The sequence below is a fragment of the Martes martes genome, assembly GCF_963455335.1.
Source record: "Martes martes genome assembly, chromosome: 11".
NCBI lineage: Eukaryota > Metazoa > Chordata > Mammalia > Carnivora > Mustelidae > Martes > Martes martes.
In genome coordinates, this window is record NC_137899.1 from 107,300,597 (window position 1) to 107,316,015 (window position 15,419).

A 15,419-nucleotide genomic window follows, 5' to 3' on the forward strand; every position below is an offset into this window, starting at 1 on the left:
GACGACTTGGAAAGGCATCGAGATACGGCACGCATCAATAACCCATTGCTCTGCCGCCGAGTAGCATCCGCTTGTCTTGTCACTTGTGAACAGGCGTTGAGTTTTTCCGGTTGGTGGGAATGACGAGGACAGCTGCCGTGAATATTCGTGGACAGTCTTCGAGCGGACTAAGGTCTGCAGGATCCCGGACAGGAGTGTGCCGGCTGGATCACGGGTGGGCGTGTTCCCACCAGCAGCGGGTGACAGGTCGTTTCCCCACCCCTTTGCCAACACGTGGGCGGTCTTTCAAGTTTCAGCCGCACTTGTAGGCGCAAGACGGCAGCCCCTGCGGGTGCGTTTTATTTCCCCGACGAACCACACGGACCATCGCACCTGACTATTTGCCACCATTTACTTTCTTTGGTGAAGTGTCTTCAGACCCTGTGCTAGATTCTTTACTCGCCACATCTTTTTCCATTTTCATGAGTTTTGAGAGCTCTTTATACAACATAGAGAAAAGTACTTTTTCAGGTGTATTATCTGCAAATTTTGTTTCCCAGCCTGTGACTTGTCTTTTCATTCTCTTATCAGGACCTTTCACAGAAGAGACTTGTTAATTTTCATGCAGTCCAATGTACAAGTTCTTCTCTCCTGGACTTCACTTGCTGTCACAATTGTACATCAGTTTGGGGAACCTCAACACCTAAGACTTGTGACACGTGATCGTATCTCCACTAATTTGGACTTTCTCTAGTTACTCTCATGTTTTTTTTTAATTCTCAGTGTAGAAAGCGTTACACATTCTGTTGTCTTTCTCTTGTTTCGTAGTCTTGATGCTACTATAAATGACTTCTTCTGTTTGCGGTTAGCGTATAGAAATATAACTGATTTCTGCACATTTACTTGGCATTCTGAGGCAGTTCCGTGCTCACTTATTAGTTTTAGTAGTTTTTTTTTTTTTGTAGATTCCTCTGAATTTTCCACAAAGCTGGTCATATAATCTGGATGTCATTTATTTCCTTCTCTTGTTTTATTGCACTGACTAAATGCTCCAGTGCAGAAGAGGCACGAGCAACCCTCCTACTCTAATTCCAGATTTCAAGTAGAAAACGTTCAGTCTTCATTCAGTGCGATGCTAGTTGTGGATTTCTATCCTGAATTATTGATGACGTTTGTCAAATACTTTTTCTGCATCTTTTACAACTATTGTATAGTTTTCCATTTTCTTGTCAATGTGGTGAATTATACTTAATTATTTTCAAACATAGAAAATTTCTCTGTATCATCACATATTATCCTTTTTTATATAATTGGATTTGATCTGCTAAAATTTATTTAGAATTTTTGCTTCTATATTTCTGAGGGATAATGATCTGAAGTTTTCTTTTCCTTTATTATTTTAATCATCTGATATTTATTGGCTTATTGTATGGCCCAGGGCATGATCTATATTGGGAAATACTCTTAAAAATACACTTAAAAATAATGTGTATTCAGCAGTTTTTATGGATATTATCATTCTATTAATATCCATTACGTTAAGATTCTGATGGTGTTGTTCAAATCTTCTATATCCTTAACGATATTTTATCTATTTGTATAAGAAGTTCTTGAAAAAGGAGAGTTAAAATATCTAAAAATGACTGCAGACTTGTATAATTCTCTTCTTAGTATTCTCATAGTTTTGTTTTATGTATTTGAAGTGCTGACGTTAGGTTCATAAAACAGATTTGCGTCCTGTAACGAACTGATCATTGGGTCATTCTTACACGCGCATGTCTTGCAGAGCCATGGGTCTTGACATGCCCTTCAGCAACAACAGAGCCGCAGCGGCTCTATCCAGAGTTTCCTTTGTGTATATTTTCCACACTTTCAATTCCAAATGACATAGGTCTTTCTAATTTCATGTGATTTGGCTTTAGTAGAATATAGTTAATTGTTCTCTGCTTTTATTAAAATTGAATATCCCTACTTTTCACGTGGAGGGCTCGGCCCATTTGTATGACACAATCACCAATACGGGAGGACTTAAGTCTGCTTTCTTGATATTTGTTTTATATTCAGCCCACGAGGTCTCTATTCCTCCCTTACCTCCTTTCTTTCCTTCATATGGATAAATAAAGCATTTTCAGCATTTCATTTTATCCCTGAATTGACTTTTAGTTATACCTATTTTTGTTTACTTATTAAGATGGATGCTGTGTAAGTTAAAATGTTTATATTTAATTTATTATAGTGCACTTTCATGTAATATTACAAAACTTCAAAATCACTCTTGTGTGCCTGTTGCCATTTACTTTTCTTCCACATAAGCTATAACCCCCACAATACCTTTTTTTTAAAAGGTTTTATTTATGCATTTGAGAGAGTGCGTGCACACGAGAGCGCACACGAGGAGCCGGGAGCAGCAGAGGGAGAGGGACAAGCACACGTCGGACTCCAGCCCAGGACCCCGGGGTCACTACCTGTGTGTGCCAAAGGCAGATGCTTAACCAACTGAGCCACCCACACGCCCCAAACCCCAAAATACATTTTTATTATTTTCTTTTAAATATGCAATAGTCTTTATCAAAATCTTAGACCTCTTATGTGTATGTATCTTTTATATTTACTTGCAAATTTACCATTCTCAGTCATTTCATTCTGTTTTTTAGATATGGATTTCTCTATGGCGTCATTTTTCTTTAAGCCAAAGCACTTCGTTTATGATTTCTGTAGCGGGGGTCTTCCAGACACGGATTTTTCCCTGTTTCTTCTACAGTTTTGAACAACACCTAATTCTAAATTGATGGGCTTTTTCCCTTTTCTTTCAGTACTCTATATTCTACTGTCTTCTAGTCTCCTAATGAGAAGTGAGACTCCTTCTCACAATTATTCCCCAAGATACGATGTCTTTCTTCTCCTCAGTACACCTTTAAGATTTTCTCTTTATCTTGGGTTTTCCTTGGTTTGATTACGATACGCCCAGATTTTGTTTTCTATTTATCCTCCTTGGGGTTCATTAAGCTTCTTACATCTACGTGTTGATGTCTTTTATCAATTCTGGGCAAATCCCAGGCATTATTTCTTCAAATACGACTTCTACCCCATCTTTCTCGCGTTCCCTTCTGGGATGACATTTACACACGTGTTGGAGCATCTACTAGTGCCTCCTGTATCTCGGACATCTTGTTCCACTTTTTGTACTTCTTTTATGTTCTTTAGGCTTCGTTTTTAATCGTTCCTGTTGACCTTAGTTGAAATTCACAGATTCTTTCCTCTGCTGTGTCTGGTCTGTTACTAAACTCATCAAATGATGCTTTATCTCTGATCTTATCGCTTTCAATTCTAGTATTTCCATTTGGTGTTCCTTTATTGCCTCTGTCTCTCTGCTGCAGTTTTCTATTTGTTCATGTGTGTTTCTCACCTTTCCCACTCAATCCTTTAATGTATTTCCTTATTAAAGCGTCCCTTCCTCGTCACTACACCACCTGAGTCACATCTGGGTATCCTTCATTCTTCTATTACCTCTTTCCTCTCAACCATGAGTCACCTCTTCTTGTCCCTTCACGTGTCTCCCGGTTCTTGATGGTAAACTAGGTTTTATATGAAGAACAGCAGAAGTGGAAGTAATATTTATGCCTGGGAAATGGCGAGTCCTTCTCCCTCAGTCTGCTACTGTGGGGCTGAACTCATGTGAGCTGTACTGGAAATGGGCTTTGGTTTTGTTGCAGAATCAGACTCAGTAACTCCCGGCTACAGTGATGTTGAGGGTGGGATCAAGTCTTTTCTTCCGCAGTGCTGGGGTCTAAGCCCTAGCATGACTCTGAGGATGGCTTCATGCTCTGCAGACAGCTGCCACTTCTCGGAGCCCGGGTGCTATCTCTGATTTACAGCCAATACCAGTGTGTGGGCCCCACCTCTCTGCTCCCCACAGGGTAGATCTTCTCCCAACGCTCTGCCTTGTCCCAAGCCTCCGGAGGGCTGCTAAGGAGTGCTCAGAGGGTCTGGCGCCCCCGTCTCCCCCCATGGCATACTGCCTTCTCACACACTCAGTGCTCTGTGCAGCTGCGGCTGGGGCCCCTGTTCCCACACCAGCCCCCATACACTGTCCATGGTTCCTTAAGGTTGGGGCCGCACTCTTCCCATCCTTCCTACAGCTGATTCCTCTCCTACTGCTGCAGCCTGTATGAAAGGAGTGGGGCCTCTTCTCCCCTAGAATGACCTCATTAGTTTTTGGAATTCTATCCATTTGAGTTTCTTTGTATCATCAGCAATCCAAGGGGTTTCTACAAGCTAGGACTGGTAGCTCACCTGGCCCTGTCCATGCTGTTCGGTTGGGACTGGGACGGTCTCCCAACATTCTGCACTCGAGTCCACATGCTGACCTCCTGCTGCTCCTCCAGTACCCGTCCCGAGGAGCCCTCACAGGCCCACCTGCCCTCTGGTTCACAGGCCTCCTTTATTTGGAGCCTTCCCCACAGAGCCGCTCTATCCTTGACTGTGTGCGCACATCTTCCCCCCGGGGAGGACTTGGGAGGTCCCAGCAGCAGGACTAGGGTTTCCCTGTCTCACCCGGCACATAGCGCAGCCTGTAGAACATGAGAATGCTCATGCCGAGACAATGTTTCCAAAATAAATCAGTTAATTCACAGCATTTCCGAGTGATGAATTTGGGTTTTAAACTTCCCCACAGCGTACTGTAAATTGAGAATTACTGTGTTCTCCGCAGGAACAAGGACACTCAGCCAGTGCTGCCGAGGTAAGTACAAGCAGCAGCTGCCTCCGGCCCCAACAACACATGGTGCATGAGGACAGCGGTGCCCTCTGACCCCCTCAGGCTTCGGTTAGAACGTAATTTGTATTAAAGCCTCTAAAGGTAGTAACTTCACAAGGTATCTCTGACCCTATGCTAGAGTTAGATTTTTGAAGATACATAGAGAAAGATTATTTATAAAATAATTCGCTAGAAATTGGTTGCACCTTGAAAGATCATGGGTGTATAAAGCTTAAATTTCCAGTGTAGACTTTCATCACTCGAGGGGCCGGAGATGAGAAAACCCTGCTCCCAGCCCCGCCTGGCCGTACTTCTGCGGCGAAGAAGTCTGCTAGGCGGCTTTGGTAACGTCCGGTCACGGACTTCTGCTCTGTCCAGTCTTTGTTCATCAGAGAGATGACACTGGACAGAGAAAATAACAAGTTCTAGGTTTTCAATGCATTTTTTAACACTGAGAAGCATCCGTCTCAACACAGAAGAAAGAGCCTAAGCCGGAAGCGCCACCACGTGCTCAGTCGCTCTCCTCCCCCGCGTGCTCGTCTCCGGAATAACCTGAAACGGCCACGTGGCAGGATGATCGCAGAGTCCTTGACTACACGGGGGCATCTGTGAGGGAGAGTGCAGTGCCCGGACAAACTCCGGTGGGTGGCCCTCCCGCCGGACGTTGAAGGACTACGGAAGCCAACCCTGGCCGTGTCGACGGACGGCATGCGCGGTGGGACCAGCGCCGGCCCCGCTCCCGTCTCTCTCTGCTGACACGGAGTGCAGGCAGGGACGGGCGTCCCTCTCCCCGTGCCTCCGGCGGCCCCAGGGTGGAGTCAGGGGCGGCAGCCCCGCCTCTCAGACACAGGCGCTCGAAGGAACCGGGGTCCGTGAAAGACACCAGCCCCACTTCCTTCTGGAACGGGAAGGCCGCACCAAGAGCTGTGCAGGATGGACGTCCAGACGGCCCGTGGCAGAACTGCGGCGCACGGGAACCAGGGCTGCAAAGACACGGCAGCAAATCCTACTGGCTGGCGTGAGGAAGCTACAGTCACGCGCCCCGGCACCAATGCGGGCCTCACCGGACCCATGGAGGCCAGTCCGGCAGAGTCGTTCTCCGCTCGGGAGGTCATGCCCTGGGACCAACCCAGAGCCCCCAGGAGTTGTCCCATGGTGTGGCCACCGTCCCTCCCCGCACTCCCAGCCCCGGAGTCCCCGAGGTCCCCCTGCACGAGGCCCCACCGTCAGCTGCCGCTGATTTCTGACTCTGACGCCGTGCCGTCGGCTTCCTCGGAGCAGGGCGCGGACAGCACGGCGATATGGCGGAGAACCCGGGTGCCCTCCCTGCCCTCTCCGCGTCCAGGGAGCAGACTCTATCCGAACTTGACTCTCCCGTTCTAGTGCGAGGCTAAGTGCGTGAGGACCACGCTGAAGGGAAAACACGTGCCGGCTTCAGAATGAAGGCTGGGGCTCCCCACACCAGCGGGGACAGCCGAGGAGGCTTCGCGAGCGCCCTGTGGGACGGAGGCGAGCGGCGGCCCTGGAGCCCGCCACCTTCCTTCAGTTTGTGCCGCCCACGGAGAAGACCCTAGAGTTAGGCTAAGGGAACGTGGTGAGCCACTCCACTGAGAAATTTCAGTTTCCTTCACTCGGGCATCTTCTGGGTCTTCCGAGTCTACAGGACTTTTAACGACTCTCTTGCCCTTCCCCCCTCCACAACCATCGCTGGGTCCAACACGCGGGATCACGAGGCGACGTCTCCCTTGCAGACGCCCAGAAACCCACAGCCAAAGCCAAGGCTGAGCGTGAAGCTTTGTGTGACAAGGACACATCAGCGGACAAAGCAGGCAGACGCCGCGATGCTGTTGGGTTCGCACGCGCTTCCGTCACCCGTCTTCAGGACTGCGGGAGATGCTGGCGTTCCGGTGTGCCGGGCAGTAGGCACAGCCGCGGGACCGGGGCCGCGGGGCCGTGCGGTGCTGGAGCGCGGACGGAGCCCACGTCGTCCAGCACAGCCGCGGCCTCGGTCCTGCTCAGGAGACGGCGACACCAGCAAGAACTAGCAGCTGGTTTCCAGCCTCCTGACCTACTTTCACTGCGTCTCTGAAGACTGTTCATGACGAGGAGTAACGACGACTGTGAAGTGAGGCCTTCCCTGAAAGCTGGACGTGCACTGTCCTCCTTCAGCCTCACAATGACCGGAGGGCCATCATGCGCACCTTCACGGCCAGCGCCCCGGGCCAGAGAGGCTGAGCAGCGTCGCCAAGTCCACACGGCACTGGGGGGACGGGTTCTGAACCCGCTCCAGGGAGTCCGGCATCGTGCCCACCACGTCCGCCCGCTGCCAGCTCCCCCAGGCAGAGTCCGTGCCAACCCCATCTCCCGCCCCCCGGGGCCCGCCGAGCGTCTGGCTCGTAGGAAGTGCTCAGTCAGAATCAGCAAATGAGTAAAACATCGTCACACCAAGAAACTAGTGTGAAGCGGACGCAGCTCCCCCCGGGCAGGGTCCGCACTGCGAAGCCGGCCAAGGGTCCAGGCCACAGCGGGCCTGGGCCGAGCGCAGCGCGTGGTGTGGGCCCTCCCGGCGCGCCCGGGCTCCCTCCCACCAGGCTGGCCTGTGAGGCCGGAAGGAAGAGCTGCGCCGTCAGGCGGACGCCACGAGCCGGGCAGACACATTCCACGACCCAGAGCAGAAACGTGCTTGTGGGGAGCTCCCCGCCCCCGCCAACCTCCCCACCCCTCCCGCGCAGGCTCGCGGCACCCGGCAACGCGCCTGGCTCTGCACCTCCTCGGAGGCCAGGCCCGGGCGAAGGCCACTCTGAGCGCCCCCGGCGGCGAGGCCTCCGAAGGAGCGTGGGGGGCGCGACCAGACCCCCAGCCCAGAGCGGGCTTCAAGGATCTCAGTGGCTTCTTGACAGGAAAATAATCAAAGAAGGACCCACATTGCTTCCCCCACATCCCCCGGAGCCACGGCCGTCCTCCAACGAAGCCCCGGCAGGGCTCCAGGGAACAGGACCTCCGCCAGCCACGCCTCCGTCGTGGAGAGGAACCTGGGGCCAATCCCAGGGGACACGACTAAGAAAGACGCGTGTCCCCCGCTGCCACGTAGCCAACACGCCCACGGTCACCCTGGACTTTAACGCTTCGTCCAAACGCCATTCTTGGGATGGTGAGGGCCCCCGGCTCTGACGTCACTAGGCCCTGGGCCTGCTCCTTCCAGGGGAGCCGAAACCTGGCAACCCCTGTTTAACAAGCAGCCGTTCTCTTCTGTCTCAGAGGCTGATGGAGATTAACAGTTCTGTTTCTCTACAATGTTCTTTTGAACAACCTGCGATGGCTGGACGGCCCTGCCGGCGCTGGTGTCAATGACCTCTGCCCCAGACACCGCGCGTGTGGGATGCCCGTCTGGGCAGGTGCACCCGGCACCGACAGGCTTCCTGAGAGGTGAGACTAGCAGCGGGACCCCAGCGCGTCCCTGCCCACCGGGACGGCCGGCCACCCTCTGTCCACCGAATTCCAGCCAAATTCGGGGTCCCCTCGTGCTCCTTCCCAGCTACGTGTCCACTGCTGTCCTAGGTCCTGGGGGCGAGGGTGGGCCCTTCCACACCCTCTCTGCTGCCTCCAGGTGTCATGTCTGTGTTTGATGGTGGGCTTTCTAGGGCTCCCGTCCCGGGATGCCCCAAAGACCCTCACCCCTAAGCGACCCAGACCACTGAGTGCTCAGTGCAGACGGTGGGTGGGCGGCCACTGCCGGACTCGTGAGCACGCGTGTGCAACTGTAAAAGGGTCCAGGGCCATTCTCTGCGTGTGCCCCGACCCGCACGGCACAGGAGAGAAACCAGTGAATGCCCAGGACTTCGAGGTCAGGCCTGGTGTGCACACAGAGAAAACAGCCCGCGGCAGGTAAGAGACGTGCCCGGCCACAGGGCGAGTGATGACGGTCACCTGAGCTGCTGGTCTGTCCTGTCCGGTCGTGGGATGAGCGTTCAGAGCCGCGGCCTGCGACAGGGCCTCTAGGTATGGCAAGTAGCGCTGGACAGCCCTGGCCAGGGCACCGGCTTCCCGCAGACTGGGCCTCGGCTCCTTCTCTGCACTCCGCTCCAAGCTCCTGAAAAGCCAAGAGAACCGTGAGCCAGTCCCACATTTGTCCACATGGTTTAGCCGTCCAGGCATCTGCTTCACGCAAGATGAACGCACACGGGACAGCCTCGGTGCCGAGCGAGGACACGGGCCTCGTGGCCAGATGGTGAGATCCTGCCCCCGGCGCACGTCAGCCACGGGCTTGAGGCTCTCATGCACCCCCGGAGCCTGGTGCTCTGATGCACCCTTGTCACCTTGATGAGTGACCCCGGAGAGGGTCAGGCTTGGAGTGTGCTCCCAGCCTGGCCACTCTGAGCCCCGGGGATGGGAGACCAGCTACAGACGGACTTCCTGCAAGTCCGCCAGCATCTGAGAAGCAGAGAGTGGGCTACGCAGCGGCCCGGGAGCCGGGGGTCTACACGGAGGGGGGTCTGAGGTCTAGGGAAGGGGACTGGCTGGGGGGTGGGGGACAGCAGAGGAGACAAAAGCGAAACAAAGAGCTGAGAGCAGGTGTGAGGTCTGAGAGAGGGCAGGCCGGCACCGAGCCTCGCGGCCGGGGCGCAGATGGAGGCCGCAGAACTGAGCCGGGCAGGGGCGTGTCTCCCGGTCACGGAGGCCCAGTGCCCAGGAGGGGTAAGAAAACCGGGCCCTCCTGCGTCCCGCCACCTCCCAAAACCTCCAGACACTGCACATGCACAGCTGCCCAGAGGCAACACAGCAAGGAAGCAGGGAAACTCCCGCGCGTGGTTTACAGTGACCCTGAGACGCCACTCCCGACCCCCACGGCCTGTGAACGTGCTGGGTTCCCGGGCAGGGGGCCGCGGGGCAGCGGGAGGTCCACAGTCGGCCGACCCTGAGGCAGAGAGACGATCTGCGTCCCCCGGGGCCCAGCGTGATCACAGGCCCTTAAAAGAGGACGAGGAGGTGGAGGGTGGCGTGAGAGCGACGTCTCGGAGGAAGACTCCCAGCCCCGAGGGAGGCTGGGCCTCCAGCCAGAGAACGCAAAAGGGGGACACGCTCCCAGCCTGGCCCGTGAGAAGGGCCCCGCCGTGCCCGGGCTTCCGCTCAGTGGGGCCCAGGCGGAGCGTCTGACCCACGGAGCCGCCGGGTCTGTGACGGGTCACAGCGGGAGACGAAGGCGGGGCCAGATGTTTCCAGTCATGGAACTGTCGCCACCAAAAAGCCACGTGTGGGCATGGGCCATGCTGGGCAGACGGGCCGGAGGCCGGATGACACACGGATGCCGGCTGTTTGTCTGTCAAATGGTGGTGAGATGGACATGGCTGTGAAGCCGCATGTTTGGCCCTAACTAGGGGCACAGATGGGGCAGCTGGTGGCCTGCCACCTGCAGACGGTCAGGGCCACAGTCTGAACAGGTGCCAGGACACGGACATGGGAACTCACACTGTCCCTCAGTGGCCTCCTGTCCGGATCGGCTCCCTTCCGCCCATCGCCCTGACTGAAGAGCTGACCTCTGGGGCCACCCCTCTCGCAGCCCAGACGCAGTGACCAGGGCATCCCCGTCCGCAGACACCTCTGCTGTGTGCATGTCACCTGTCCCCAAGGGCCAAGATGCATCCTAAATGGGGCAGGAAACCACACAGCTAGACGCTCTGTGCAGAGAGCCTCTGTCACACACTCTGACCTCGGGTCCCCGAGAAGGGCAGCCTGACGGCGAATTCCTGGTCCCGACAGCCGTGCAATCTGGAGCGGCCGGCAGCTCCCCAGACCGTCTCCTCCCAAGTTCTTCTCCCCGCCCCCTTCTCTGCTTCGCTGTGCCGCCCGCGGCTGGCCCTGCTACGCCCGCTGACCACCCATCTCGGCAGGTGACAACGCCGCTCTGGCCGTAGACCACAGGCTTCACCGCTGTCCGTCTTTGCGCTCCTCCGTAGCCGCACGTCCACGCACTCCCTCAGGCTGACCCAGAAATACGCCCCCCATCCGTCCACGTCTCCCCCTGCACCACGGCTCGTCTGGGACACGTGCAGTCAGGCCTGGGCGGCCGGGGTGGCAGGAGCCTGAGCCTCTGCCTCTCGCCGCTGCTGCTCGGAACCACGGGGGCCTCTGGGGAGAGGACCCCGGGTCCCATCGCTCACGGTTGAAACCTCCAGCTGCATCCCACTTCCCCGATCGTTCGGTCACTTCGTGCTCAGGGACGCGTCCCCAGCATCCGGCTGGAGGCAGGCTCTCGTCACTGCTCCCCAGAGCGCCCCGGAACGTGGGCCCCACAGCGCTCGCTCCCAGCAGAAGCGGCCTCCTTGACCACGCGCTTCTGTTGCCAGGTCTCCTCTCACAGGAACGTACGCCGCCCGAGAGAAGGGCTCACGTTCCTCTCTGCTCCTCGCCCCTGCACCGGCCCCAGGACTTCCAGCCTCCCCTGAAGGCAGCCGTGCGGGCTGAGTGAGTGAACGCGCACACACCCACGACATCCCGAGTTAATGCAGTTTTCAAGTGTCACTTCACAGGTTAATGATGTGAAATGCTAGTGTTTGGGGCTGTTACCAGTGAAAGTGAGTTCAGGGTCCGAAACTGATCATTCTGGTGTGATGGGGTGATCAAATCATGGGCTAATTTGAAAAAAAAAGTCTTATTCCCCCCCCCTTTTTTTTAAGGAAAATGAGTTTTCAAGTTATATAAAACACGATTCTCCCCGTCTCTGTTTGGCCTCTTCGACAGCCACGAATACTGCTCGTGCAGAAAGAACGGGACATGTTTCCTACAGCAACTCTAACCTCAGATGGTGCTCTCCGTTGTGGGTGTTCATCACTGTGGCAGCTGATTTCTGAATAATAAATAATTGTAAGCGATTATAGCTCTGACATTTACATAGCAATATATGTAAGTGGGTTTTTTCGCATACTAAATGCATTTGACCTTCATGTAAGTAAATACTCAGTTTCAAAATTTGTATTTTTTTAATTATCTGCCAGAAGTGCCCTTGACGTTGAACAAAAATATCCCAGACTGTTAGAAACATGGCACAGCTCACCCAATGTCAGAATGAGGTCTAGAAACACGGCGCACACGGGGGTCACGGACGCATCTGCTGTTTTCAGCTCTTCCCACCCTTTCTGACCTGACCTTTGCGTTTGGAGGCACTTCATTTTTAAGCAATCATTCGATTTTCACTTTTACTTACAAGTATACCAACTATGATAAAGTCTCATGAGAATTCCAGAAGTGAGGTGTTTTGATGCGCTGTCAGGACGGCCCTCAGTTCCCCAAGCACAGTGGAGGCCTTAGAAAAAGCCATAAATGCAGGAAAAGTGGGGACATGGAGTTTCCCCACTCTCAGTCCCATGCGTGTGTCTACATATGTGTCTACTTGTCTGGGTGTGTGCGTGCCCATATGTGTATGCATGTTTCTGGATATGTCTGTGTGTGTGTCTGTGTATCTGTATTTGTGTTCCGTCTGTGTACACGTCTTGTACTCTGAGTTAGGCTGTGTTACTGCAAATAAAATGCCCAATTTGGTAATAATCATTTCTACTTTTAGGGACCAGGAAACAGTACGTTCAGTTCTTCCTACAAACACGGTAGTTTGTGACTTACACGTGGGTCTCTAGCGTGGATGTGACCCCCTTCAGGACATTCCTGAGGGTTAGGTGGTCTGTAACTCATCAGAGATTTCCCAACTACAGTAATGGGACCAGGATCCTGGCTAGCTTTCTCACGTAGGAAGTCTGGTTTTCAAGAACGGATCACTGCTGTTAGGTGTGGTGTTTGTATGTATTTCATAAAAGCTGGGACTTACAGAAAATACTCTTCTTGTATTTAATCATCTCATGGATAAAGTTGCCCGGTTTTTCAGGCTATACCGAATTGGACCTCACACATGGGCCAATGAGGAGGACCTCATGGTTCCTTGACTCAAACCACGGCTAGAGTTTCCCGGACCATCACTGAGCGGATGGAACCCGTGCTGTGTGGGGTCAGGGTGTATCTTAACTGAAGTCGGTTTACGTCGCTGGTAGTCTGTCTTTTCTCAGCACCAACTGCTAAGCTCATAAAAGTGCCTCTAAAGTGTCGTTCATTTCCCAGCAGGTCTATGGCGGGTGGGTCGGTTTGCCACACTGTAAGGTGTTGGAGGGACGGCCGTGGCTCTCACTTCGCCGGGCGGTCCTGGACCAGTTAACTTGCAGATGGGCTTTCGCCCTTCGTTCTGCTCCAAGTAGGTCAAAACCTGGTAAGTATGTATTTTCCACCTCAAAAACACTAAAACTGTTTTACGCGTCCAACTTCTCCCTTTTCCAGTTGCGTGACTGATCTTCTGGCTCCAGACAACACGAGAGGCCCCAGTTTGCTAGAGAAAACAACCCAGACTAGGAAGACAGTCTTTAGAGAGCACACGATGAACCGGTCTCACTCCTCTCCCAGGAACGGTAACTGGACAACAGTTGACTCTCCACATACACCCTTCAAAGACACCTGCTGCGATGCTCCCGGGCACAGTCCCGTGTGAACTGGCGGGAGCCCCAGACACACTGCTGGCCTCCTGCTCTCAGAGCATCGGCAAACGGCAGGCTTTGGCTCTCAGGGACCCCTCCCGTTTCCCTCTGTTCCTCATGTCTGGGATTTGTGATCCGTGCTGGGCCCCCTGCTGCTTTCACACACGGCGCTCACTCTGGTCAGGAGAAGGGTGGGGCCGGGCACCCCGCACAATCCCAACCTCATCCGGGCCGGTTAATCTCTGTACAGGTCAGCTGTCCTGCGTGAAGCACGCCAAGTGTATCTCCGGCCAGTTGTGGGTCCGCGCGAATCCATCAAGAACAGAAGGCTCTAGAGCCCAGTATATGGAATGCACTCCCTGTGGACTGACGGAGGCGAGGACGAGTTCTCAGCTGGTGCGGCTGCCCATGTAATAATTCGAAGCATCAGCAGGTCATTCACTCCGTCCTTCCTTCACTGACTCCACAAATATTGGCCAAATGTCAACCTCGTGAAAGGCACGTGCTAGGTGCTGGCATTCTCCGGGCCAGAAGCAGCACGTGGACCAGTGCCAGGGGATAGAAGGCAGAAGCGTCAGAACGTCAGACAGTCACATTCCAGGGGCCAGAGACACCCGGGCCTCACCGAGTAGCCCAGGCCTGCTCAGGAAAGCTGTGCAGACATGGCTCGGGAAAGTGGCACAGAAAATAGAGAGCGTCCAAGGGGTGAATTTTAAAGGACAACCAGATTCATTAGGCAACAAATTAAGAGAGAAAACAGGAATCACAGTACTAATTTTAGAAAAACAGAATCCAAGACAAAAAGCATTAAGGCCACCAAGGCACCCTCCGGAAGTGACCATGGATACAGCCGTCACCAAGGACGATGTGGCCCAGCAACCCTTACATGCCCCATGTCTGAGCCTTCAAGGGTTTAAGGCAAAATATATTAACAACAAAAGGAAAATTTACAGAAACAGTTTCTGTCTGAGAAATTTCAACAAGTCAAAATATAATATATATAAAAAATTAATGAATAAGGGGCGCCTGGGTGGCTCAGTGGGTTAAAGCCTCTGCCTTCGGCTCAGGTCATGATCCCAGGGTCCTGGGATCGAGCCCCGCATCGGGCTCTCTGCTCGGCAGGGAGCCTGCTTCCCCCCCTCTCTCTGCCTGCCTCTCTGCCTACTTGTGATCTCTGTCTGACTTGTGATCTCTGTCTATGAAATAAATAAATAAAATCTTTAAAAAAAAAGAATAAATAAAAACGTGAACAAAATGTTCAAGAAGGTTTATCTAAAAAACAATAGGTTCAAGGTGCTGGGTGGCTTAGTCCGTGAAGTGTCTGCCTTCGGCTCAGGTCATGATCCCAGGCTCCTGGGATCGAGCCCCACATCGAGCTCTCTGCTCAGTGGGGGGCCTGAATCTGCCTCTGTCCCTCCCCCCCTCCTCCTGCATGCTCTCTGTCTCTCTCTCAAATAAATATATAAAATCTTTAAAGAAATAAAAACAAAAACAATAGGTCTAAAAAACCTAAAAAACAACAGGTATAAGGATAGCAGAAATAAGAATTCCAAAAGATAATTAATTTTAAAAATCATGGTAAACATAGGGCACACAAATGGAGGGTCGCTGGAGGGAAGCTGGGTGGGGGATGGAGAAACTGGCTGATGGGCATGAGGGAGGGCACGTGAGGAATGAGCCCTGGGGTTTGTATGCAACTGATGAATTACTAAATTCCACTTAAAGCTTAAAAATAAAAGTGAATAGTGCCTCACTTAAAAATAAATACAGACATTGAAAATGACAAAGGTGGAGACAGGCAAGATGACGGAGAAGTAGCAGACTGAGATGACATCAGGTCACAGGAGGTCAGCGGGTCATCAAACCACTCTGAACACCTACAAACTCAGGAGGTGATCCGGGATAAGAGCAGCAACTCTAGGAACCGAAAATCAACCACTTTCTAAAATAGCTCTACAGAGAGCGTTCAGGGAACAAAAACTCCCCAGAGCGAACCAGAGCAGATTGCTTAGCCCGGCCCCCGGCAAGGGCAGTGCAGTTCCCCCTCGCGCAAAGACATTTGAGAATCACTGCGGTAGCCCCTCCCCTGGAACATCAGCAAGAACATCCAGCCAAGACTGAGTCACCGATCAACGGGAACGGCAGAACTCCAGAGCCCGGGGAAAACAATGCAT

The 15,419-nt window shown here is 53.1% G+C and overlaps 1 protein-coding gene across 1 annotated transcript in view; it reads right to left on the reverse strand.

The window, feature by feature from the left end:
- Positions 1–15,419, reverse strand: part of PTPRN2 (protein tyrosine phosphatase receptor type N2) — a gene marked incomplete at both ends in the record, with an annotated part of 716,654 nt that overhangs the window by 448,416 nt on the left and 252,819 nt on the right. The window contains one exon of the mRNA XM_080818767.1: positions 8,663–8,825. Within this exon, the coding sequence (XP_080674893.1) occupies positions 8,663–8,825 (163 nt within the window). The remainder of the gene's footprint in view (positions 1–8,662; positions 8,826–15,419) is intronic.